The 26,755-nt window shown below is 46.6% G+C and overlaps 1 protein-coding gene across 4 annotated transcripts in view; it reads left to right on the forward strand.

Annotated features, from left to right (window-relative positions):
• The window catches only part of LOC108942636 (glucocorticoid modulatory element-binding protein 1-like), a 38,941-nt gene that overhangs the window by 908 nt on the left and 11,278 nt on the right, over positions 1-26,755 (forward strand). For 3 of the 4 annotated variants that reach the window (XR_003797865.1, XR_003797866.1, XM_029254089.1), the window contains exons 2-12: positions 3,412-3,538; positions 4,367-4,425; positions 10,654-10,775; positions 10,955-11,058; positions 11,996-12,144; positions 20,901-21,035; positions 21,166-21,303; positions 21,763-21,885; positions 22,549-23,357; positions 24,551-24,592; positions 26,674-26,720. Coding sequence is in view for 2 of the 4 variants with exons in the window: in XM_029254089.1 (XP_029109922.1) it covers positions 3,423-3,538; positions 4,367-4,425; positions 10,654-10,775; positions 10,955-11,058; positions 11,996-12,144; positions 20,901-21,035; positions 21,166-21,303; positions 21,763-21,885; positions 22,549-23,357; positions 24,551-24,592; positions 26,674-26,694 (1,818 nt within the window). In the remaining 2 variants the exon portion in view is untranslated. Of the gene's footprint in view, positions 1-3,411; positions 3,539-4,366; positions 4,426-10,653; positions 10,776-10,954; positions 11,059-11,995; positions 12,145-20,900; positions 21,036-21,165; positions 21,304-21,762; positions 21,886-22,548; positions 23,358-24,550; positions 24,818-26,673; positions 26,721-26,755 lie in introns of those variants that run through there. The other variant, XM_029254088.1, reaches the window with a different exon arrangement.

Consider the following 26,755-nt stretch of genomic DNA (forward strand, 5'->3'; position numbering starts at 1 on the left):
AGTCGTGTCATGGTAAAAGCACTTACCAAAATGATGCAATACGAATACCCTGCTGTAAAACTGGGTAAACGGTAAAGTTTATCATCCTGCACTGTCACCTTGGACCAAGGCTTGGTGTCAGCTCCATGAAGGTTAATAATGAAACTATTACCAGAGTGTCTAGAAGACCTTCAATTAAAGTGTAGTTTTTCCATGTTAGGCTTTGCAGATTAATTCTTTCAGATGCCAATAAGTATAAGATAAAACAAAAGCAGTGAGTGTCAGTCAACAGGTGAGTTTTTAAGCTTTCCTCAGTTTTACTCATTCAAGAGCTTGCATACACTCACTGGATCCTCAACTTCTGAACAAAAGTGTGACTGGAAGTCTGTAACAGTCATATTACCTAGAATGCAAAAGTGTGGTCTAATAGATCCCAGTGTTTCTTTGTTGTCTGTTTTAAAAATGTTCCGAAATATGTATCTTTTTTTATGCTGATTAGAATATTAAACTGTTGAAATGCACAAAATTGGAAAAATTGCCCAATATTTGTTTTTATGTACTAATTAAATTACTCCTTTGTCTCATTGTTTATTTGGCCACAGATAAGATACCAGCTTCCAGCCCGGGGAATAGTCAGTTCTTGGAGGGGTTACTCATAGGAGGAATTTCTGATGGGTTCTAGTGCAGTTCCCACAATACTGACCGGTTCATCACTTAAGTTTCTGGGCTCTTCCTACACTGGCAACACAAACAATAAAAAACGAAACCGATGTCCCTCAGTCGTGGATAATATTATAGAAAAATTTTGTAAATAAAAATAGTTTCTAAGACTCAACATTTTTGTTTACTTTAAGCTACATTAAAAACTAATTTAAAATGACTGAAAATGGGAAAAAACCCCACAAACCGCAGCTGAATGCCAGCTGTCGACTGATTAATTCTATAAACATGTGCAACATGTCTCAAATTCCTCGCCAACTGTGAGGAACACCAGGCACAAACTATAAAACCTGGAATGACCCATAATGTGTTATTACTCTGTGTGCATTTTTCTGCAAACTAACATCTAAACACAGAAATGCAGTTTATTTTTTGTTCTGGACCAGATAGAAATGTTACACAATAGAATTATGAAAGGCATAACATTTAAAATAAATGGGAAAATGTTTCTTCAAAAAAATCGTAACACAAAGAACTAGTATATATTTCTTTTGCTGTGTATTTTATTCAGATACACGTGTACATGCTGAATACGCAAATGTATGTGTGGAGTGTTTCCAGCAATTAAATGTTTAATTCAGTTTATGTTTCAAGATCACTGTAGTCCTGATGGGATGAATAGTGGGGAATGAATGTAGTCATAATCTTCATTTATATAATCCATTGCTTATTGATTGTCATTTTATATGTATTATTGACATAAATTATCATTAGAGGCCCCAAAGTTTACTTTTAAATTACTTTTACATGTATTCATTTTTCTTCAAAGAGACTTGCAATGTTAAACTACTTAGTTATTTACCCTTTTATTCAGCTGGGTAATTTTAATTCAATTCAATATATTTTTATAGAGCGCTTTTGTCACATAGTGACACAGAGCACTTTTACACAGGCATAAAGCAAAAAAAAAGGTCAGAACAAAGAAGACAGTTGACTACAGACTTTCGTAATACAATGCTTTTATAGAGCTATAAGTATGCCTACTTGCCACAGAGGAAGGGAACAAAAACTCCCAACTGAAAGTCAAGGGAGAAAAAAAGCCTCTGGGGGTCCAGGTGCCATTGTCTGCTCACCTCTTCTGGGCATTCTAGATTAAATAAGACTTCTAAGACAGTCTACAAGTAATAATGGCATTGCTGATGTTTGGTAGCTTGATTTCCCAGTTCAGCAAGGTACGTCTCGTCCATCATGGCAGTTGGTCATCTTCAGTAGGCATATGGGGTGCGTCTGTGAATGCCAGCCAGCCTCCTCAGGTCTTACTGTAGGGTGACAATGCTCAACAAGAAAAAACTGATAGTAATCTGTAACTTAAACAGATAAATTTAATATGCTTTGGTATAGAGGTGGGAAAAACATAAGTACAGCCAACTGGAATTACACTGCTTAGTGATATGCCCGAGTAAACATGTCAGTCTCTAGTCTGGATTTGAAGACTGAGACAGATGGGGCATTTCTGACAGTAACTGGTAGAGTATTCTATAGTTTAGGTGCTCTATAACTAAAGGTGCAAGCTCCTACAGAGGTCTTATTGATCTTAGGTACTTTAAGGTAACCCACATCCAGTGAATGCCACGTACTGCCTTAGAGGTCAAAAGTAGGATTTTGTAATCAACTCTAAATGCAACCGGGAGCCAGTGCACTGATTGAAGTACCGCTGTTATATGGTCGTATTTCCTAGTTCTAGTAAAAATTCTCCCAGCCGCATTTTGTACCAAGTGTAGCTTGGATACAGTCTGGTATGGACAACCCGATAATAAAGTATTACAGTAGTCCAGTCTACTTGAAATAAAAGCATGAACCAATTTCTCAGCATCCTGCTTGCATAGGAATCACTGTAATTTATCTATGTTTCTTAACTGAAGGGAGCACAACTTTGTGAAAGCATTTACATGAGACACAAATGATAGCTTTCCATCCAACGGGACACCCAAATCCTTGGCCCAATTTGTATGCTTGAAAGTAATTTGTGGTAAAGATTGGTCTGATTGTGTCAAGTGTTTTGGCATCACCACCCACCACCAAGTACTTCTGTTTTAGTGGCAAGTACTTTATGGTAAGTACCTTACTCAAGATCAGGTTATTACATCTGGAGGTGGGATTTGAACCTGTCCAAAGGCAGAGCTCTAATTAGAGGTTGGGTGAAATTTAAATAATCCATTGTCAAATGCCTTAAACCTTAATTTAGAAGTAATTTTATGGGCATGCAGCAGAATATTTATCACAGTGTTTTTGTAATGAGTTGGCATCTACTAAGGTAAACATAACTATTTTATACATGTGATTGAGAACCACCTACAAGTGTATTCCCTTTATCTGTTTATTAACATTTATTTATCTGATGCTTTTTCTCCAAAGCTACTTACAATTATTTACCCATTTATACAGCTGAGTAATTTTTACTGGAGCAATTTAAGGTAAGTACCTTGTTCAAGGGTTCTACAGCCAGAGGTGGGAATCAAATCTGCGATCTTTGGGTCCAAAGGCAGCAGCTCTAACCACTACACTACCAGCTATCCCTGGTATTTAGTGTGAGGGTTTTTAAACTTTGCTCTACAATGCCATTAAGGCTTTGTACTTCATACACAGGCATTTTACGAAGGGGTTTTTGTCATTCTAGTGATGTCCCTCTATTGTACAAGTAAATTACACACTTGGTAGCTGTGCTCGCATTCCTTGGGGCTCTTAGACTGTCCCATTCCGATGCCCCAACAGCATCCTGGGCAATGGCAAATGCGGAGCTCACCATGTCTGCAGGGAACGTGGTGACAGAGAATGATAGAGACCCCGACGATGGCTCAGAGGTGCCGGTCATCCTGCGAATCCAGCCCAACTCACAGGAGTAAGGCACCCCCACCAGGGTGAAAGGTTATCTTTGGTGCCTGTACCTTATCCATACAGAGAGGCATTTGAGAACTTTTAGGTCTTTGTTGGCATCTAGGCCTATACGCTTTTGAAGCTTTTGCTAAGTAGAAGCAGCAACATGTACTTGATGTACAGGTAATGATTTATTTTTCTTGATTTAAAAAAAAAAAATTGTACTGGGAACTTTTGATTTTACTGACAAGCCTTTTCTTTGTATTTGTTTCTTTCACCAACTTGGAAATTCTTTCTAAATTTTTACAGGTTATAACTTAAATGGCTATAAGAGCAAAAACCAATATCGATTACACAAAAAGCAATTTTCTTTTGATTATGGCAGTCTAACAGTTAATTTCTAAGTAGTTTATCAGCAGAAATACCACCTGTTGATACAATTACATATTAGAATGATAGTAATAATAACAGTGCATATGTGGTACTAAAGTTCTATGTTTTCTATTATGTGTAGGATGTTCTGGAGGGCTTCACGTGGCAAGCAGAATCAGGGTTTGAAATATAGTCCATTTATCGTTAGCAGATTACATCCCTAAGTTTCGTAATTACTTTTGAAGACTGTCATATGTTATGGTGTCATACTGAATACCTGCCCAAGTAACTGGGAGGTTTTCCATTCACATAATGTAGCAACAAACATGTAAATTTTTGTTTTCTGGAGGATTGCTTTTTCTTATGAAGATCATGTTATCCAACTTCTTTGCAATTTTTTTATGGTGCCATTTCTGTGAAACATGTAAAAACTGCAGAGGAACTATAATAACAGACTAAATAGGTCTGTCTCTCCCTGCAGGATACATGAGGACTCTGTAGAGGCAGAAGATGCTGTTGAGGCAGTAGAACCATGCCATGGTAAACATTTCACAAGTTCTATATTTATCCCAGCATGTGTTTTTATAACTAGACATTTGTAGATCACCCTTGCTGAGTTCATGTCTGTATCATTGATACCCCTTTTTTGGTGAAAATAATTCAGTCCTTCCTATAAGAACAAAGGGAGGCTGTTTATATACAAACACGCACACTGTATCTATATATACAGTATATACTGTATATGCATACGTATGTACTGGTAGTCAAACGCAAAATTTCTTATTAAATTTTATTTTTAAAACATTTTTACAATACTTACCCCTTAGAATGCACTTAGAAGTTTGTCCTTTTTCAACACTGAAATACAGAGAATTCTGTGCTTTTTATAAAAAATGTACAACATGGGTCAAACATAACCCATATATATGCATATGCCATCCATCCATCCATCTTCCTCTGCTTATCCGGGTCGCGGGGGCAGCAGTCCAAGCAGAGTCCCCCAGACTTCCCTCTCCCCGCACACCTCCTCCAGTTCCTCTGGGGAAACCCCAAGGTGTTCCCAGGCCAGCTGGGAGACATAGTCTCTCCAACGTGTCCTGGGTCTGCCCCGAGGCCTCCTACCAGTGGGATTTGCCTGGAACACCTCACCAGGGAGGCGTCCAGGAGGCATCCGGAACAGATGCCCAAGCCACCTCAGCTGGCTCCTCTCGATGCGGAGGAGCAGCGGCTCTACTCCGAGCTCCTCCCGGGTGACTGAGCTTCTCACCCTATCCCTAAGGGTGTGCCCAGCCACTCTGCAGAGGAAACTCATTTCTGCTGCTTGTATCCGTGATCTCATTCTTTCGGTCATGATCCAGAGTTCATGACCATAGGTGAGGGTAGGAACGTAGATCGACCGGTAAATTGAGAGCTTTGCCTTACGACTCAGCTCCTTCTTCACCACAACAGACTGGTACAATGACCGCATTACTGTGGACGCCACACCGATCCGTCCGTCAACCTGCCGCTCCATTTTTCCCTCACTCGTGAACAAGACCCCGAGATACTTAAACTCCTCCACTTGAGGGAGCAACTCCCCCCTGACCTGGAGGGGGCAATCCACCTTTTTCCGACTAAGAACCATGGCCTCGGATTTGGAGGTGCTGATTCTCATCCCCGTCGCTTTGCATTCGGCTGCAAACCTGTCCAGTGCACGCTGCAAGTCTTGATTTGATGAAGCCAACAGGACCACATCGTCCGCAAAAAGCGGAGACGAGATCCTGCGGCCACCAAAACAGACACCCTCCGTTCCCTGACTGTGCCTAGAAATTCTGCCCATGAAAATAATGAACAGAATCGGTGACAAAGGGCAGCCCTGGCGGAGTCCAACATGCACAAGGAACAGGTCTGACTTACTGCCGGCAATACGAGCCAAGCTCCTACTCTGGTCATACAGGGAACGAACAGCCCGTAGCAGTGAGCCCTGGACCCCATAATCCCGAAGCACCCCCCATAGGATCCCACGAGGGACACGGTCGAATGCCTTCTCCAGGTCCACAAAACACATATGGATTGGTTGGGCAAACTCCCATGAACCCTCCAACACCCTAGTGAGGGTATAGAGCTGGTCCAGTGTTCCACGGCCAGGGCGAAAACCGCATTGCTCCTCCTGAATCCAAGGTTCGACTATCGGTCGAATTCTCCTCTTCAGTACCCCGGCATAGACTTTCCCAGGGAGGCTGAGGCGTGTGATCCCCCTATAGTTGGAACACACTCTCCGGTTCCCCTTCTTATAAAGAGGGACCACCACCACCCCGGTCTGCCAGTCCAGAGGCACCGTTCCCGAACTCCATGCGATGCTGCAGAGGTGTGTCAGCCAAGACAGCCCCACAATATCCAGAGACCTGAGAAACTCGGGGCGGATCTCATCCACCCCTGGAGCCTTGCCACCGAGGAGTTTTTTGACTACCTCAGCAACTTCAGCCAGGGTAATGGACGAGTCCCCCTCCGAGTCCCCAGTGTTGGCTTCCTCTACGGAAGGCGTGTCGGAGAGATTGAGGAGATCTTCAAAGTACTCCTTCCACCACCCGACGACATCCTCAGTTGAGGTCAACAGCGCACCGCTTCCACTGTAAACAGTGTTGGCGGAACACCGCTTCCCCCTTCCGAGCCGTCAGACGGTTTGCCAGAATCTCTTTGAGGCCGACCGGAAGTCTTCCTTCATGGCCTCGCCGAACTCCTCCCAGGCCCGAGTTTTTGCCGCGGCGACTTCCAGAGCTGCGTTTGAGAGCTTGGCCCGCCGATACTCGTCAGCTGCCTCAGGAGTCCCATGAGCCAGCCAGGCCCAATAGAACTCCTTCTTCAGCTTGACGGCATCCCTTACCTCCGGTGTCCACCACCGTGTTCGGGGATTGCTGCTGCGACAGGCAGCAGCTCAGACTTTATGGTCACAGCTCCGGACCGCCGCCCCGACAATGGAGGTGTGGAACATAGTCCATTTGGACTCAGTGTCCCCAGTCTCCCTCGGGACCTGGCTGAAGCTCTGTCAGAGGTGGGAGTTGAAAACCTCTCTGACAGGGGCCTCTGCCAAATGTTCCCAACAAACCCTCACTATGCGTTTGGGCCTGCCAGGTCTATCCAGCTTTTTCCCCTGCCATCGAATCCAACTCACCACCAGGTGGTGATCAGTTGACAGCTCAGCCCCTCTCTTCACCCGAGTGTCCAAGACATATGGCCGAAGATCAGAAGAAACGACTACAAAGTCGATCATCGACCTCCGACCTAGGGTGTCCTGGTGCCAAGTGCACTGATGGACACCCTTATGCTTGAACATGGTGTTTGTCATGGACAAACCGTGACTAGCACAGAAATCCAATAACAACTCACCACTCGGGTTCAGATCGGGAGGCCGTTCCTCCCAATCACGCCCCTCCAGGTGTCACTGTCGCTGCCCACGTGGGCATTAACGTCCCCCAGTAGAACGACAGAGTCCCTAGTGGGAGCGCTTTCCAGCACGCCCTCCAGGGAGTCCAAGAAGGCCGGGTACTCTACACTGCCGCTAGGCGCATAAGCACAAACGACAGTGAGAGACCGTTCCCTGACCCGAAGGCGCAGGGAGACGACTCTCTCATTCACCGGGGTGGACTCCAACACATGGCGGCTGAACTGGGGGGCTATTAACAAGCCCACATCGGCCCGCTGTCTCTCACCCTGGGCAACGCCAGAATAGTGGAGAGTCCACCCCTGGTCGAGAGAGTGGTTCCAGAACCCAAGCTGTGAGTGGAAGTGAGCCCAACTATATCTAGACGGTATCTCTCAACCTCCTGCACCAGCTTAGGCTCCTTCCCCGCCAGTGAGGTGACATCCAAGTCCCAAAAACCAGAGTTGGCGTCTGAGGTTTGGGTTGGCCGGGCACTCGGCCCCGACCACCACCCAGATCACAACGCATTGGCCCCTTACGGTCTCTCCGGCAGGTGGTGAGCCCATCAAAGAGCGGCTCCACATCATGGCTTCGGGCTGAGCCCGGCCAGGCCCCGTGGGCATAGACCTAGCCACTAGGCGCTCGCATGCGAGCCCCCCCCCCAGGCCTGGCTCCAGGGTGGGGCCCCGGTGACCCCATACCGGGCGGGGTAAACGAAAGCCTTGATTTTATTTTCTTCATAAGGGGTTTTTGAACCGCACTTTGTCTCGTTTGTCATCCAGGACCTGTTTGCCATGGGAGACCCTACCAGGGGCATATAGCCCAAGGCAACATAGCTCCTGAGATCATTCAGGCACTCAAACCCTTCCACCATGTTAAGGTGACGGTTCAAGGAGGGGTATATGCATATGCCAATTCATAAAATTTACTCTAATGTAAAACTGTATGTTTTGATCTGCTAATCAGAATATCAGTGCCATGTACAACCCCAAAAGTGGACAGTTCTTCTTCAGGTGAGCATAAAATAGTATATAAAGCATTTTGAGCCATCATGGGCATTTTTAAAAGTAAAGTAAATATTCAGTTTCTATATTTGTCCCATAATTTCATTGTCTATTTAAAAAGAAAAATGAATGTGCACTTTCACACACACACACACACACGCACGCACGCACGCACGCACGCACGCACGCTTTCTGAACCACTTGTCCTATACGGGGTCGCGGGGAACCGGAGCCTGATCCGGCAACTCAGGGCGTAAGGCTGGAGAGGGAGGGGACACACCCAGGACGGGACGTGTGTACTTTCAAATTTTAGAATTTAATATAAAGCATTTTTTTGAAAAGTAAACATTCTTAACTTTTCATTCTGAGTCCAAATCTCTTTCATGGTATTGTTATAAGCTACATTAACAGTATGGGTGTTTTGAGGTCACCAACCCACCTATACATTCTTGGAGGTGCTTGTTATCTATGCATCCTGTGGCATGAAGACTAATTTAAAATGACACTCCCACAGTCCAAGGATGTTTTTTGACAGTCTTAGTGAATGTTCCCACAGCAATTAATAGCGTGCATTTCTGTAGACAGTAATGTATTGTTTTTTATTTATGGTTTAGCATTAATTTATTTAGAACTTATTTATAGTACTGTAAATTCATTTTTTACTTATATATGTATAATATACAGTACTGTATACCATTAATACAGTAATTATTAATGTAGTTTTCTGTGTGTGTTTCATATGAAAAAAACTGATAGAAATAATATTTTAAATGTGCACTTACCTTGTAAAAACATATTCATAACCCATAAGGTATAGTTAATGGACTTTCATAAGAAATGTCTGTATACAGGCAGTCCCCGGATTATGAATGAGTGCCGTTCCTCAGTCTGTCTTTAAGTCGGATTTGGTGGGTATCGAACCTCAGTTTGTCAAATGTTTGTCGTAGTATATCGTGTACCTTTCTATGCATAAAAACATTAAAGAAACACTTCCAGATACACTTTTACATCTTTACATCATACATCTTTAATTTATTTTACATCATATATCTTTAATATAACAGTACAGTAATAATAATAATAATACAATGTAATGATAAAAAAATACATATAACTACAGTATTTATAATGGAGAGAGACGTAGAAAGAAATGATGAATGACAACTGTCATGATGGACAGAGGACATGGAGGAGGCTGAACCCAAATGCAGGCTTGTTTATTCAGAATCAAAGGACTATGTGTGTTCTCGTGGTCGGGGATGGGCGAGTGGTCAGTCGATTGGTGAACTAACAGAGGCAAGGATCCGAAATCGTAGTTGAAGGACAAGGCGAGCGGTTGTTATTAAAGAGATGTCGAATGGGACCGGGAAACAATGAGGAACAGGACTTGGAAGAGCAAAGCGAGGTAGGTTTGAGAATGTAGAGGAGACGGCTGTCCTCGAGTGACATTAGGAAGAGGTTGAGAAGTGTCTTTTCTAGTCGAGTGCTCTCTGTGAGAGAGAGAGAGAGACAAAGAGTGTCTGTGTGTGTGGGTGCATGCAGAACATTGAAGAAACTTTAATGGTTGTTTTTTCAATGTTCATTTGTGTTTCACCTTTTTCCGTTTGCTTTATTGTTCCCACTTTAGTTTCAGTTGTGATAGTTTTCTTTTTCTTTGCATGACCATCACTTGCATCACATTTATGCTTTGGTGCCATTGTTATGAGGGTAAAAACAAAAAAATTAAAGCCAAATACAGTAACACATGAGACACTGTTAACAGCAACATGGTCTGACTGAAAAGAAAGAAGTCTTTGTCCTTCCTTGGGTTCACATACCCCGCCTACAAGCCAACGAACTGCTGTAGACGTGCAATGTTTTGATGCGCGTCATAAAGTAATGCCGTTTGTTATTGTGAATCATTGTATGTAATACACACACACAAACACACTGACTGAAACCGCTTGTCCCGAGCAGGGTTGCGGCAAGCCAGAGCCTAACCCAGCAACACAGGGCGCAGGGCTGGAGGGGGAGGGGACACGCCCAGGACAGGACGCCAGTCCGCCTCAAGGCACCCCAAGCAGGACTTGAACCCCAGACCTACTAGAGAGCAGGCACAGGCCAAATCCGCTGCACCGCTACGCCCCCCTGTATGTAACTCCACTTTTTAATATAATAGTCTTTACGGGGGTGGTTCATAAGATGGACGTTCGTAACTTAGGGACTGCCTGTATATTATTTTCCTGTATTCAAATACTCCTGTCATTGACCCATTTTGTGTGATAATAGGTATAGCTTATGTGTTTCAAGTATAAAGATGACAATGTTCTGATGGTTTGGATTTCACCTTATATGTGTCTGTGTGTGCGCCCTCTGTCTCTGCAGAACATGGGCCCACTCAGGAGGAGGAAGTTGAGTATGGATACCCCATAACATGTGGTGATAGCAAGGCTGTGCTGCTGTTTGAGAAGTTTGTCTGTCCTGGAATCAATGTTAAGTGTATCAAGGTTAGCATGCTCACTGTCACTGTTGAGCGCTGCAGTCCCTTGTTTAAGACTGCTGCTCCCTGGTTCAGAACCAAACAACTGTACAGGTCTTTCTTTTGCATGTAACAAATGTCCTGCTGTCTCCAAAAGTGAGCTAGATGTACCTGTGAAAGAGCCTGTTTGTGTACTTTGTCCTTCAGTACAATGACCAGGTCATCAGCCCTAAGCAGTTTGTGCACTTAGCTGGAAAGGCCACCCTGAAGGACTGGAAGAGGGCTATCCGGCTCGGCGGGGTCATGCTCCGGTAAGTGTGGCCAGGCCACCAAGGGCACCTCTTACCCCAGCGAACATGCGTTGCTGTGGGATTTTGGGAGCGTTGGGCATACGCTCAGGCAGTCGTGTCATGTTTTCTGGCACTTTGGTTCAGGTCAGTTTCATTTTCTGCATGCAGCCAAGACCTGCTTCCACTGCTCCAAACACCCAGACTGCAGTGGTTCATCTGACTCGCAACTAAGCCCCTCTTGCTGTGTGATCATCATTAAGTACATCTGTGGAACATTTGGTGCAGTGCATTTGGTGCATTTTCCCAAACCACATATGTTCTTACAAGTACCCCACCCCTGCTGCACGCTACCTGCTACATTTACATACCTTTCAGTGTGCCAGAAGCACTCAAGTCAGTGGCTTAAAATGCAACATGACTACATGTCTGTGATTAGGCCAGCACCACTGGGAACAGAGGAGCAGCAAGGGGCATAGTGATTAGAGCTACCCCCTCTCACTTGAAAGACCCAGGTTTGAATTCCACTTTTGCTGTACAGCCCTTTATCAAAGTACTTACTTGAATTGCTCCAGTATAAATTACCCCCCTGTATAAATAGAGCAGGTACATGCTTACATTATAAATACTGTAAATTTCTTTGGAGAAAAGTCTAAAGTTAAAAGCTAAATAAGTAAAAATACTATCTTTGGAAGTACGGTTTTTTCCCCAGGATGCCCTCAGTTAATTTTGTGTTAATGTTTACTTTATAATTTATACTTATGAGAAGAAATTTGGCAAGGACATGTATACAGGGCCCAAAGTGTTAAAAAAAAAAACTCAAGCCTGGACTGACCGGTGCCCTAAATACCCCTTCTTTCCCTGCTTGGGGCTACATTCGGACTGGCTGCTGCAGCTGGGAGGGGTGCCGGGGGTGCTCCTGAGTTGACACCTCCATCCCCCGCTGCCATATCTCCCACAGGAAGATGATGGACTCGGGTCAGCTTGACTTCTACCAGCATGACACAGTTTGCACTAACACCTGTCGCAGCACCAAGTTCGACCTCCTGATCAACAACACCCGCGTGCCCCCCCAGGGCAGTGTGCTAACAATCTCCACCTCCCCTCAAGGTGAGACCTGAGGCCTGGATGAACTTCTGTTCTGGCCTTTTAATATATACTAGTTATCCATCCCCTACTGTACAAAATCGTCCCTTCTGGGACATGTGTCTGGAAGCTCCTACTGTTAAATAGGTGTACTGTATAGTACTTTTTATGCTGAATTGAGATCTGTTTACAGAATTTTTTTTTTTTTATCAGGCAGGGTTTAAAAGTTACAATTGAGTTTTGAAAAAAATGTATATTATTCATAAATAAGGCTGTTACATCTAAAATATGTACAAACTTACTTTTAAAATGTGTAAGTGTATGCTTTTCAGCTGTATTTGGTCTCAGGATTGACCCTCTTCAGTGTCCAGGAATGTCTTGGTGAAATCTTTCGCCATGCTCATCACTGACTCACTTATCTAGGCTTGTGCTTTCAAAAATGAGCTATTGTACTTCACAAACAATGACAGTAGCTGTGTTTTGAAAACTTTTTGTCTCAAATGCCCCATGTAGTACCGGTATCAATATACTATACAGTATGATATGTAAATATACTGGTACATAAAAACTATGGGTGATACAAAAATTTTGAAAACATTTGAATTCTGCATGCAAAAATACATAGGAAGCACAGATTTTTTTCATGGAACAAAAAACCTGTTTAGTGTAATTGCTTGTTGGTGAGATTGCAGGAACTGGCAGTCTTTACTAGCTGCATGTCAAGTCAAAACATTATAATCATCATCACAGCAAGCATAACTATTTTATGCCATGATAAATTCAATTTAGAATGTAGTAATTAAAAAAATCCTGCTCAATTTGCTTGAGAGGAGAAATCGAGGGATAGCTGATGAGTCTCGGAAGATGAAAAATCACCCATGCAACCCAGCAGGAGGACCTGAGTCAAAGAGATACTAGAGAGATGAGCAGAACCCAGATATCGAATGCAGATGATCAAGACAGGTTTGAGAGCTGTGTACCCAGTGCTGGGACTCATCATCCAGAAGGTGCCTGCTGTTGTGTGCCTCACTGAAGTACTTCACACAAATGTAGTCCAGTCTTAAATTGAAAATTTAGGCTTGCGTATAACAAATTAATAGAACTATTTAACGCAAATTATTTTTGTTTTGCGATTTAGTGAAACAATTCTGTGTCCCAAACTGTAGAGTAGGCCTGACTACATCAATCGATTAATCGAATGTTTGTTTGTTTTGGTTGCCATTGTTAGAGTAGTTTTGATTTCAATTAGGAATCTCAGCTGACAGGAATTAGCCTGGTTTAAATAGCAGCTGGTGACCCGTAGTGGCAGCGATTGTGGCAGCCTTTTGGTGTGACGATTCGGGGTGCAAAGACAAGGGAGTCTACCTGTGGGAGTCCACCGAGGAAGGCCACTGGCATCATGTTCCACGAGGAATGTTGCGTCAAGCATGTCGACCATCAAAGTTGTCTACGGCAACCGAGCTGTGTGACGTCACCACCACCGGAGACCTGGACGCTCCTGCTGCTACAGTAACCTGGTTTATCCTTGTCTGTCAAACCTTATGTCCTGCTTCAGTTTCTCCATGGAACTCTGGAACTGCCAGTATGCAGTGAGAAAGGCTGACTTCATGCCAGCATACGCCTTCTATCTCTCACTGTACCTCCTGGCCCTAACTGAAACCTGGATCACCCCAGACAACACAGCCACACCTGCAGCTCTCTCCACTAACTACTCCTTCTCTCATACCCCTTGTCCCTCCAGCAGAGGTGGAGGCACAGGCCTGCTCATCTCTCCCCGGTGGAAATATTCTGTTCTCCCTCTCCAGCTGCATGATCTGTCCTCCTTTGACTGGCATGTTGTCTCTATCACTACCCTAATCACTCTTGTTGTGGTTGTTCTTTATCGCTCTCCTGGCCCTCCCGGCTGCTTCTTAGATGAGCTTGAAATCTTGTTGAGCTCTGCCAGGGGACAGAGCTCTGATTCTCCTGGCTGACTTAAATCTGCATGTCGATGACATTCATGCAAGTGGCCTTCTGTTGCTCCTACAGTCACAGCACACAGTTGCCATGACCTTGTATTTTCCCGTAACTATGGCTGTCCTGCCCTCTCTTAGACTGCTGCATGTCACTGATCACTTCTTCATTTCCTTCCAACCCTGTCTCACCACTCATCCCTTGCCTTTTTCTGCACCCATTGTCATCTTCTGCCGCACCTTAAAATCTCTCACCTTCCTGCTTCGCCTCTGCCACGCTGTCCACTCTCCCTTCTGCTGTACAATTCTCGGATCTATCAACAGACGATGCCACTAACATTTTCCTCTTTGCCCCATCTTCCTCCCTTGACTCTCTTTGTCCACTATATTCCAGACCAGCATGCCCCAGTGCTTCCCCATAGCTGACCTACGTTACGTGCTAACAGGACCAAACTCCGAGCTGCAGAGTGCAGATGGCGAAAATCCAAGACTTGCTCGGACCTGGATGCCTACAAACTACTCTTAGCTACTTTTCACTCTGCTGTCTCCTCAGCTAAAACTACCTTCTACCACAACAAAATACAGTCTGCAACAACGAACCACACAGACTCTTTGTCGCCACCTCATCCCTTCTGTGTCCTCTGCCACCCCCTGTTCCTCCTTCTCTCATTGCTAATGACTTTGCTTTGTTTTTCAGAGACAAAGTCAATGCAATAATGGGCAAGTTCTCAGCATCACCCTCCCTGGTTCATGCTGGACCACCCTGTGAAGTCATGCTCTCCAAATTCAGGCTGCTCTCCGAATCTGAAATCTCCGACCTCTTGATATCACACAGAGCCACCACCTACTTGCTTGGTCCGATCCCATCGTCACTCCTACAGATCATCTTCCCGCAACTCTTCACCTTCATCTCTAAGATCATCAACTCCTCGCTCTCCTCTGGCTGCTTCCCATCTGCCTTCAAAACTGCTCTCACTTCACCTCTGTTAAAGAAACCCTCCCTGGATCCCGATTCAGTCCAAAACTACAGACCAGCCTCCCTCCTCTTCTCCCTGGCTAAAACTCTATAGCGGGCAGCCTGTGATAAACTATCTGAATTCCTCACTCGGAACAATCTCCTCGATGGAAATTGGTCTGGTTTCAAAGTTTGTCACTCCACTGAGACGGCGCTTCTGGTGGTGTCTGATGCTCTCCAGTCTGCTAGAGCTGCCTCCCTCTCCTCGGACCTCATCCTGAGCAGCACTAAGATGGTTTGAGTCCTACCTATCTGACAGATCCTATCAAGTGGTCTGGCAGAGCTCCCCTTCTTCGCTGCCTCTCTCAATTGGTGTCCAGCAGAACTCGGTACTGGGTACTCTTCTCTTCTCTTCTCTTCTCGATCTATACCTTTTCCCTCAGCCCGGTCATAGCCTCCCATGGATTCAAATATCACTGCTATGCTGATGATACCTAGCTCTTCCTCTCCTTTCCACCTGGAGCATCAGACATTTCTGCACACATTGCTACATGCCTGTAAGACATCTCTGCTTGGATGTCTGATCACCACCTCCAACTCAACCTCTCCAAAAAAGAGATTCTTCACCTCCCAGCTGGCCTGTCCTCCTGTCATGATCTGTTGATCAAACTGGACAACTCACTCATTTTGCCTACCTCCTCGGCTAAGAGTCTGGGAGTGATGATTGACTCAAGTCTCTTTCTTTCAGCACATCAAATCCACAACCCGGGCCTGCAGATACATCCTGCATAATATCCGCAGGATCTGTCCTTACCTCACAACTGACTCTGCCCAACTACTTGTCCAGGCCATGATGACATCCCATCCGGACTACTGCAACTCTCTCGTGTGGCCTTCCCACTACTGCCATCAAACCTCTGCAGCTGACACAGAACGCTGCTGCACGAGTTGTGTTTGACTTGCTAAAGCGTTCCCATGTATCTACTCGTTTCTCTGCACGGGCTTTCTACAGCTGTTGGGATCAAATTTAAGACCCTAGTTATTGCCTATAAATGCATCAGTAGAACTGCTCCTAGCCATTTACAAGACTTCATCAACTGCTACACCTCAACCAGACCGCTTTGCTCATCTACTTCTGCCTGCTTGGTGGTCTCGTGCATGAAAGGTAAAGCACGGAGGTTCTCGGTTCTGGCTCCGTTATGGGGAATGACATCTCCCGCTCACTCAGAACTGCTGAAACTCTATCCACATTTAATAAGGGTCTGAAAACTCACCTCTTTCTAACTCACTTCGCCCATGATCTCTCAAGCTCATGTATTGTGTAAATGTTCATGCACCATAACTTTATGATCATGCCCAGATAAGCCTTTACACAGTCACTACTCCTGTATTGTACGTAAATGTTTGTGTAACTTTTAAAAACCAAAAAAAAAAAAAACATTTTGTAGGAAGGTGATCAGGAATCATCTATTCTGAGTTTTATGCACCTACTCAAGTGCATGAAGTGGAAAGAAGCCATCCATCCATCCATCCATCTTCCTCCGCTTTTATCCGGGGCCGGGTTGCGGGGGCAGCAGTCCGAGCAGAGTACTCCAGACTTCCCTCTCCCCGCACACCTCCTCCAGTTCCTCTGGGGGAACCCCAAGGCGTTCCCAGGCCAGCCGGGAGACATAGTCTCTCCAACGTGTCCTGGGTCTGCCCCGAGGCCTCCTCCCAGTGGGACAAGCCCGGAGCACCTCCCCAGGGAGGCGTCCAGGAGGCATCCGGAACAGATGCCCGAGCCACCTCAACTGGCTCCTCTCGATGCGGAGGAGCAGCGGCTCTACTCCGAGCTCCTCCCGGGTGACTGAGCTCCTCACCCTATCCCTAAGGGTGCGCCCAGCCACTCTGCGGAGGAAACTCATTTCTGCCGCTTGTATCCGTGATCTCATTCTTTCGGTCATGATCCAGAGTTCATGACCATAGGTGAGGGTAGGAACGTAGATTGACCGGTAAATTGAGAGCTTCGCCTTACGACTCAGCTCCCTCTTCACCACAACAGACCGGTACAATGACCGCATTACTGCGGACGCTGCACCGATCCGCCTGTCAACCTGCCGCTCCATTTTTCCCTCACTCGTGAACAAGACCCCGAGATACTTAAACTCCTCCACTTGAGGGAGCAACTCCCCCCTAACCCGGAGGGAGCAATCCACCTTTTTCCGACTGAGAACCATGGCCTCGGATTTGGAGGTGCTGATTCTCATCCCCGCCGCTTCGCACTCGGCTGCAAACCTCCCCAGTGCACGCTGCAAGTCTTGACTTGATGAAGCCAACAGGACCACATCGTCCGCAAAAAGCAGAGACGAGATCTCGCGGCCACCAAAACAGACACCCTCCGTTCCCTGACTGCGCCTAGAAATTCTGTCCATAAAAATAATGAACAGAATCGGTGACAAAGGGCAGCCCTGGCGGAGTCCAACATGCACCGGGAACAGGTCTGACTTACTGCCGGCAATGCGAACCAAGCTCCTGCTCCGGTCATACAGGGAACGAACAGCCCGTAGCAACGAGCCCCGAACCCCATAATCCCGAAGCACCCCCCACAGGATGCCACGAGGGACACGGTCGAATGCCTTCTCCAGGTCCACAAAACACATATGGACTGGTTGGGCAAACTCCCACGAACCCTCCAACACCCTAGTGAGGGTATAGAGCTGGTCCAGTGTTCCACGGCCAGGGCGAAAACCGCATTGCTCCTCCTGAATCCGAGGTTCGACTATCGGTCGGATTCTCCTCTCCAGTACCCTGGCATAGACTTTCCCAGGGAGGCTAAGGAGTGTGATCCCCCTGTAGTTGGAACACAATCTCCGGTCCCCCTTCTTAAAAAGAGGGACCACCACCCCGGTCTGCCAGTCCAGAGGCACCGTTCCCGAACTCCACGCGATGCTGCAGAGGCGTGTCAGCCAAGACAGCCCCACAACATCCAGAGACTTGAGAAACTCGGGGCAGATCTCATCCATCCCCGGAGCCTTGCCACCGAGGAGTTTTTTGACTACCTCAGCAACTTCAGCCAGGGTAATGGACGAGTCCCCCTCCAAGTCCCCAGTGTTGGCTTCCTCTACGGAAGGCGTGTCGGAGGGATTGAGGAGATCCTCAAAGTACTCCTTCCACCGCCCGAGGACATCCTCAGCTGAGGTCAGCAGCGCACCACTTCCACTGTAAACAGTGTTCGTGGAACACCGCTTCCCCCCTCTGAGTCGCCGGACGGTTTGCCAGAATCTCTTTGAGGCCGACCGAAAGTCTTCCTCCATGGCCTCACCGAACTCCTCCCAAGCCCGAGTTTTTGCCGCGGCGACTGCCAGAGCCGCGCTCCGTTTGGCCCGTCGGTACCTGTCAGCTGCTTCAGGAGTCCCATGAGCCAGCCAGGCCCGATAGAACTCCTTCTTCAGCTTGACGGCATCCCTTACTTCCGGTGTCCACCACCGTGTTCGGGGATTGCCGCCGCGACAGGCACCGGAGACCTTATGGCCGCAGCTCCGAACCGCCGCACCGACAATGGAGGAGCGGAACATAGTCCATTCAGACTCAATGTCCCCCACCTCCCTCGGGACCTGGTTGAAGCTCTGTCGGAGGTGGGAGTTGAAGACCTCTCTGACAGGGGCCTCCGCCAAACGTTCCCAACAGACCCTCACTATGCGTTTGGGCCTGCCAGGTCTGTCCAGCTTTTTCCCCCGCCATCGAATCCAACTCACCACCAGGTGGTGATCAGTTGACAGCTCAGCCCCTCTCTTCACCCGAGTGTCCAAGACATATGGCCGAAGGTCAGAAGAAACGACTACAAAGTCGATCATCGACCTCCGACCTAGGGTGTCCTGGTGCCAAGTGCACTGGTGGACACCCTTATGCATGAACATGGTGTTCGTTATGGATAAACCGCGACTAGCACAGAAATCCAATAACAACTCACCGCTCGGGTTCAGATCAGGGAGGCCGTTCCTCCCAATCACGCCCCTCCAGGTATCACTGTCGCTGCCCACGTGGGCGTTAAAGTCCCCCAGTAGAACGACAGAGTCCCCAGTGGGAGCGCTTTCCAGCACGCCCCCCAGGGACTCTAAAAAGGCCGGGTACTCTACACTGCCGCTAGGCGCATAAGCACAAACGACAGTGAGAGACCGTTCCCTGACCCGAAGGCGTAGGGAGATGACCCTCTCATTCACCGGGGTAGACTCCAACACATGGCGGCTGAACTGGGGGGCTATTAATAAGCCCACACCAGCCCGCCGCCTCTCACCTTGGGCAACGCCAGAATAGTGGAGAGTCCACCCTCGATCGAGTAGAGTGGTTCCAGAACCCAAGCTGTGAGTGGAAGTGAGCCCGACTATATCTAGACGGTATCTCTCAACTTCCCGCACCAGCTCAGGCTCCTTCCCCGCCAGTGAGGTGACATTCCAAGTCCCAAAAACCAGAGTTGGCGCCCGAGGTTTGGGTTGGCCGGGCACTCGGCCCCGACCACCGCCCAAATCACAATGCACCGGCCCCTTACGGTTTCTCCGGCAGGTGGTGAGCCCACCGAAGAGCGGCTCCACGTTGTGGCTTCGGGCTGAGCCCGGCCAGGCCCCGTGGGCATAGACCTAGCCACCAGGCGCTCGGATGCGAGCCCCCCCCCCAGGCCTGGCTCCAGGGTGGGGCCCCGGTGACCCCATACCGGGCGGGGTAAACGGACGCCTTGCTTTTTCCGTCATAAGGGGTTTTTGAACCGCGCTTTGTCTCGTCTGTCATCCAGGACCTGTCTGCCATGGGAGACCCTACCAGGGGCATGTAGCCCCAGACAACATAGCTCCTGGACTCATTCAGGCACTCAAACCCCTCCACCACGATAAGGTGGCGGTTCACGGAGGAGCGGAAAGAAGCCATCTAAGTTTACTTCAGAATTACATGTCTACAACTATGTTTCTCTTTCTCCTAATGTAATACACAAATTGTATTTCTCTGAGATGTACATTGCTAGGGGTGCGATGGTACAGCGGGCTTGGCCAGCTCCTGCTCTGTGGTGGGTCTGAGGTTCGAGTCCCGCTTGGGGTGCTTTACGATAGACTGGCGTCCTGTTCTGGGTGTGTCCCCTCCCCCTCTAGCCTTGCGCCCTGTGCTGCTGGATTAGGCTCTGGTTCACTGCGACCCCCGCTTGGGGCAAGCAGTTTCAGACTGCGTGTGTGTGAGTTCACTGAGGGAAAACAAACAATATGGAAATGGTGCAAGCTGGATATTCCATTTTTTTTTTTTAACCCCGCCATTCCATTCTGCTACAATAGACTGCTTTAAATATTAAGGACATATTTAAAGCTTTCTTTAAAAAAATCTTAATTAGTCAAAGTTTATTAGCTTTAAAGAATCAGCAAGTTGTCAAAATAGGATTACCTAGGGTCCCTGAGCTCATTAAATGTTTTGGTTGACCCATTCTAATTTTGTTAATCCGTTCTAATTTGAAGAAAAAATAAGGACCCTAAACCAGGGTGATTTTTAATTTTAATGTAGCTGAGCTATAACAATTTAGAATGACAGAAAGTTAAAATACATTGTGCCCCAAAATCCCTCTTCAATTTGTTGTTGACCATTTTGTCATAAACTTGTGCAGTGTTCATCCTACTGATCAGCAACAGAAGCTGTAACACCAAATTTCACTGATGCACACAACTGGCTATGTTTGCGCCATAAGAAACTGAACATTTAGAAAATATGTAAGTTAAAAAAAAAAATTTGAACAAAGGAACAAATATGTAAGTAAAGAAAATGTGAAATTCTCTGATATAGGGTGGTGTGGTGCTGAGGCACAGATGACCCTCGTCTCTTCACCTGTGACACTGGTGTTGGTCACCTTCGCCTCATCTCTCCAGGAAACGGAAGCCAGGTGGCAGCGATGGTGGAGGAGGAGGAGGAGGGGGAGCAGAGACCGGAGAAGGTGGCTGTGACCTCACTGGAGTCAAACCCCTCTGTGCCTGACAAAGACTTGAAGGAGGACGACATACCTGGTGACTGCCCCCTGTCGTAGACTACAACTGTTTTTCCAAACCATTATGATCTCATGCATTGTGCTGGTCTCATGCACGTGCACACACAGACACACACCCTCTCGTATCATATGGTCCATTTGCTTTTCAGAGGAGACACTGAGCTTCTGGAAGGGCATCGCAGACGTGGGGCTTGTGGGGGAAGTGGTGTCCAACATCCGCACAGAGCTGCTGGCCGTGCTCAGGGGAGTACAGCTGCGCAGTGGTCAGTCTACACTTCAGGCCCCCGGTGGGTACCCACAATTCCAGTGGAAGGGCAACAGCCTCTTCGTGGGCCTCCCATCACAATCTCTGAATGCTTTCTGTGAAATGTATTTAAAAAGCATAAATAGCTCAGTTAAATCTGATAATGTAGCGATCAGAACTGCTGCTTTTGAATCCAGAGGTTTCTGGTTCAAATCTCACCTGCTACTGTACTACACTTGAGCAAGGTATTTACCCTAAATTGGTCCAGTAAAATTACCTAGCTGTATGAATGTGTAACTAGCTATCGGTAGCTTAACATTCTAAGTTAAGAGAAACGCATCAGATAAATGATGAAATTTAAATGTAAACTTACAAGAAATATTGGTTGACATCAAGCTGATCATGGTGAAATTATTATCTTAAAAATGGCTGTCAGAGCACAGATGAGCAGTTGGTGTTTGGCTGTTGAACCAGCAGATGACCTTGGTGACCTGTGTTTCAGACGCTGCCGTACTGAACAGCCTTGCCCACGTGTTTGGGATGCTGGACTGCGTGAAGCGGGCTCTGCACGCCCACCGAAGCTGTATGGATGACAGTCAGGAGCTGGTCCACAGCACCCTAACCGGTGGGGGTACCAAATGGGAGCGTGCACACACATGCGGATCAACACAAATGCACACACCTGTAAGGGTCTCATCACTGCCTGGTGCTGCTAACCCCATAACATTTCTGAAACAGCTTGGTGCTGGTTGAGACCTGACCAGTCCAGAGTTAAAGTGGTCTAAAGGTGTCCACATGCCTGACAACGGAAGGGTGCTCGAATCCAGATGTTTGTGTGCTGGAGTACCAGGAACTCACGTGTGCTGCTGCTGTCTCACTATAGCCATGTGGCAATGCTAAATGCTGCTGAAAAGTGGACAAAACCTCATTTGAGCAATAGCTCTCCTGCTCACTTCTACATGTGTGTGCGCTAATCCAGCAACTACTCATCCGTTAATCAGTTATTAAATGCCAATATATACAGAGCATAAAGCATCTGCTTTGGTCAGGGCTTGCGACTGGGATCTGGTCATGTTTATTAATTTAACAGATGCTTTTCTTCCAGGCAACAAATGACTCAGAGTAAACCAGAGCAGGCACAGAACGGCAGATGGGCAGTCCGTTTTGTCCAATGCCACCATAGTGTCAGGAAGAGATGTTTTTGAGACCTTACTTGTATGATGAGACTCAGAAGTTCTGAGGGATCCTGTTCATGTGACCACTGCTCATTCTGCTTGTCCCTTCACAGAGCTGGAGCGGCAGCTGGAAGAGCAGAAGAAACAGGCTCGTGACTGGTGCTTACGGTCTCTGCCCAATTTCATCCTTGTGTCCCCGGGCAGCAGCTCCTCCAAGCCTCCGGCACCCAAGCGGCCAAAACTGCAGCGGCTCGCCTCCGCTGCCATGCTGAGCGCCTCCTCAGTCCTGCAGCCGAGTCTGATGACCTCCCAGTTTGCCATACTCTCGCCCATCTCTGTTGGCTCTGTAGGACAATCCTTCAATATTGCCAGCGTGCCTGTGGCTACAGTGGCTCAGCTGCCTGCAAGTTCACAGCTTGTCACCTGCTGCACAAGCAGCATACACTCCAAGGCCAACTATTTCAGCCTCCAGCCAGCATCCAGCGTGACGCTGCTCCGCACTGCACCTGGGGTACACGCTGTACAGATGGGGGGCAGTGCAAATTCCGTAGAGCTGGTGCGTCTGGCCCAGGAGTCGGAGGACGGGGCAGTGGGTGTGGCTGAAGGACAGGCGGGTGAACCAGATGGAGGGGCCGTGGTGGAGGGAACGATGCTGATGCGGGGGGAAGTGGGAGATGAAGGTTCGGCGCACACTACGGTCATTGAGATTGATCCCGCACCAGGCAACCACACGGTCCAGTTGGTGGGCCTGCAGCTAGCTGGCAAGGAGGGCGGGGTGGTTCTGCGGCGTCACATGCCCATGGTGGAAGAGGATGAGGGTGGGTCCCTGATTCAGGACGGCATGGAGGTGGTGGAACACAGTGAGGAGAGGGCCACTGTATCACTGGAGAACCCGGAACAGCTGCAGGACATGGAAATCATGGTGATTGAAGACAACGTACATGAAGCATAGGTGGCAAAGGGTAGCGAGGGGATGTGATTGGCCATGTGGGGGGCCATGTGTTGAGTGTCTCAGCTGGAAGGGAGCCTCTTAAGTCTCAGAGTTCAGAGCATCTAGGGTTGTATTGCATGATTAATTTTTGTTTTATCTATTGTAGTTTAGCAGTTTCTGATTTACACTGAACCAATTTTGTATTCCCATCAACGCTTCTGTGTTTTGGTTCTTATAAGGTTAGACAGTTTACAGTTGTACACCTGACCCATGAGAAGCGCACACTGGCTTAGCAAACACCCTGCTTTTGAGGCCTCATTTTTGGTGAATACCACAGTAATGGCCTGCATATCTGTGTTCTGCATGTTTCTGAAAACTCACTCTTTAATATGTTTCATCAGTTTGTTTCTGGGGGCACGGTGGTGTAGTGGGTTGGACCAGGTCCTGCTCTCCGGTGAGTGTGGGGTTCAAGTCTCGACTTGGGGTGCCTTGTGACAGACTGGCGTCCTGTCCTGGGTGTGTCCCCTCCTCCTCCAGCCTTATGCCCTGTGTTGCCGGGTTAGGCTCCGGCTCCCCGTGACCCCAAATGGGCCAAGCAGTTCAGACTGTGTGTGTGTGTGTGTGTGTGTGTGTGTGAGAATGAGATCAGTTTGTTTCCTATACATACAACTTTTGTGCATAAGTTTAAATGGGTTTTCCATATAATTAGTAGAAGGTTTTGTTTGCTCATCTCCACAATTTGAGTGAATACATGCATTGTGTATAGAGTCTTTTCCTTCATGAGGCTGTTTGGGGAGGAGCCAGTTCTAGGGGTTCTGCTAACAGTACAAGAGCTTTAAAGGAGAATGTTCAGTCACATCTCCACCATTGTCTGTCCACTGTCACACTCCTTCATGGGGTGTTGTTGGTGTTTGCTGCCTTGGGCGAGTGCTGTCTCTCCAATGTTTCCACGGTATTACTGCCAATGAAGGGCCTCTTTTAGTTTTGGGTCTTGGGGGGGTTCCTATAAGGGCTCGTTGCACTAGTAGTCTGTAGTTCACGTGGGGGCCTTGTCTAAGTGTACAGTGTGACCCCCAAAGATGGTGTCTGCCCCCTGATCTGTGGAAGCAGCTCTTTGTGCTTAAAGTAGCAGTGACCACGGAATCTTTTTTTTTTAAATGTTTGCACTTTTTTTTTTTCCCTAGTCCAAGCTGACTTCGATTTACTGTGTGATGTCAACTGACGAGGTCAGTATTCAGTTACGTGTGCTGTCTCTCTCTCTCTCTTTTGCTCTCTTGGGCAAAAGTTCCTGGGTTTGAATCCCACCTCCTGTTGTAGTACCCTTCAGCAAGGTCCTTACCCTGAAAATCTTGACTAAGAATCTCTCCTTTATTAGTAGGTGAATAGCATCAACAACAACAATTGAAAATTGCTCAACATACACACAGTGCCAATCACTTTGGGGAAAGACATCAGCTATATGAATAACAGTAAATAGTTGTAGATACATATCTTGTTAATCTACATTTTAAATGTAACTCAAATTGACTCCCCTCCCAGCTGAGGGCAGTGCAGGACGCATTGGCTGAGGCACCAGGACTCTTCCACTCATTTATTCCCTCCCAGAGAACAGAAAATGTGTGGGGACCACCTAGTCTTGTGTTCAGAAATCAAAGTCCTACTTGACAAGTTCTGGGGTTAATGCAGGAGGATGTACATTAATCATCACTATTCACAACAGCATGAAAAATGGTTCACACCAGGGAATCAGTGAATCGTTCACTGCAAAAAACCTGCACTGTGCCTTTTCTCAGAAATAGGGAAATACATTTCCACATGTTATAAAAGACAAAATAACATGTAGCTATAAAGAGGGAACTTCCATGACAATTACGTTTGGTGTTTGGCATTTCGAGTGTGGTTAAAATTGACTGTAATGACTAATTTTGTACAGCAGAGGGTGTACAGCACTGCTGGTGGCAGCTGCCTAAGAGCTGAGTGCAGATCCTTCAACAACCACACAGTCATTATAAGTGCTAATTATCTGAGCTGGATAATTACCAGCTTGTTGCAAACACTTTCATGAATTGTACACCCCATCCAGACAAGCAGGCTGATGAGGGGGAGCACACCTCTTATCACATAAAACGTTCTGTCACATTAAGATCCTGGAGGTTCATGTGCACATATGTTCATCAAACTCCTACCTTAATGATTTAATCACCTGCATTATTTGAGCATTTTTAAATGACACTGAAGCTATTCTACCCTCTGCTGAAGAAATACGTGGGGTCTTTGTGATGTCAGGGTTTGAATTACACATTTTTAAAGATCCATTTATTTTTAATTGTATTGCCTTCACTTGCTTATTTTTCAAAAAATTCATTGTGGAGCCAACATTGTCTACATTTCTGCAGCCAGTCATTCGCTGGCAGCAAAATGGCCCCAAACAGACTAGGAATCTGAGAATATATTAATCCAGTTCCCTTTAACAGTGTTTACAGTTCCCCTCTGGCATGCCTGAGTATCACTGATTAATAACGCGCTGACAAAATTGCTATAAAATAGGAATTTGGAGAGATGGCATGTTCTTATTGTTACTCATTTTGCAGTAGTTTTAATGTAGCTCAAATTTAGCGTCGCTCAAGCAAATTAATCAATGTATTTCTGTTTTTATTAATTTTATATTGATTGTATGATTAATAAAGCAAAGAAAGTGGCCAGATGCAGATGTTACACATGTTTCAGGTTAATAAAAGGTAATAAAAGTTGTGTGACAGACTGATGTCCCATCCATAGTGCTCCCTACCTTAGCCCACTGTTCTTCCAGGATAGACTCTGGAACACAACAACCTTGTGAAAGATCAATGATTGCTCAATATGGAATAAATAATTGAAAATCTCAAAGTAAATTTTAAATTTGTTGTAGCATTATATGAGGTTTTTATGGAATACGAATCAATCAAGCAAAGTCTGTATTACAACTGTGATATAGAGGTTCAATTTACAAACAGATTGAGTTAGGAACAGTCCTTGAGGACCCAATCTTCCTCATCCCTTGTTTGATAATGGGTGATGGGTGTACTGGAATTGTGTGCATTTCAGAAGTGCATCTGTATAAACAGTACACAATGAAGCACAAACTGAGACAATTAGGCAGTGGGAATACACACATACATATACCTGCAAGTACCAATCTTCACATACTGAGTTTCATAGCCCCCAGATTAAATTAACTGGCAAAATCTGTTACTGGATCAAGGATGTTCACAGTAAGTGTATAGCAGTAAAAGGGAAGTGTGATGTGTCTCAACTTTCATTGTTACAGCAAGCTTGGGCTGAAGTATGAACTCTGCCTCGGGATGCAGTCACACAGTAAGGCTCTATTTCTCTATAGAGATCAGCGACAT

This window comes from Scleropages formosus, chromosome 8 (assembly GCF_900964775.1).
Source record: "Scleropages formosus chromosome 8, fSclFor1.1, whole genome shotgun sequence".
NCBI lineage: Eukaryota > Metazoa > Chordata > Actinopteri > Osteoglossiformes > Osteoglossidae > Scleropages > Scleropages formosus.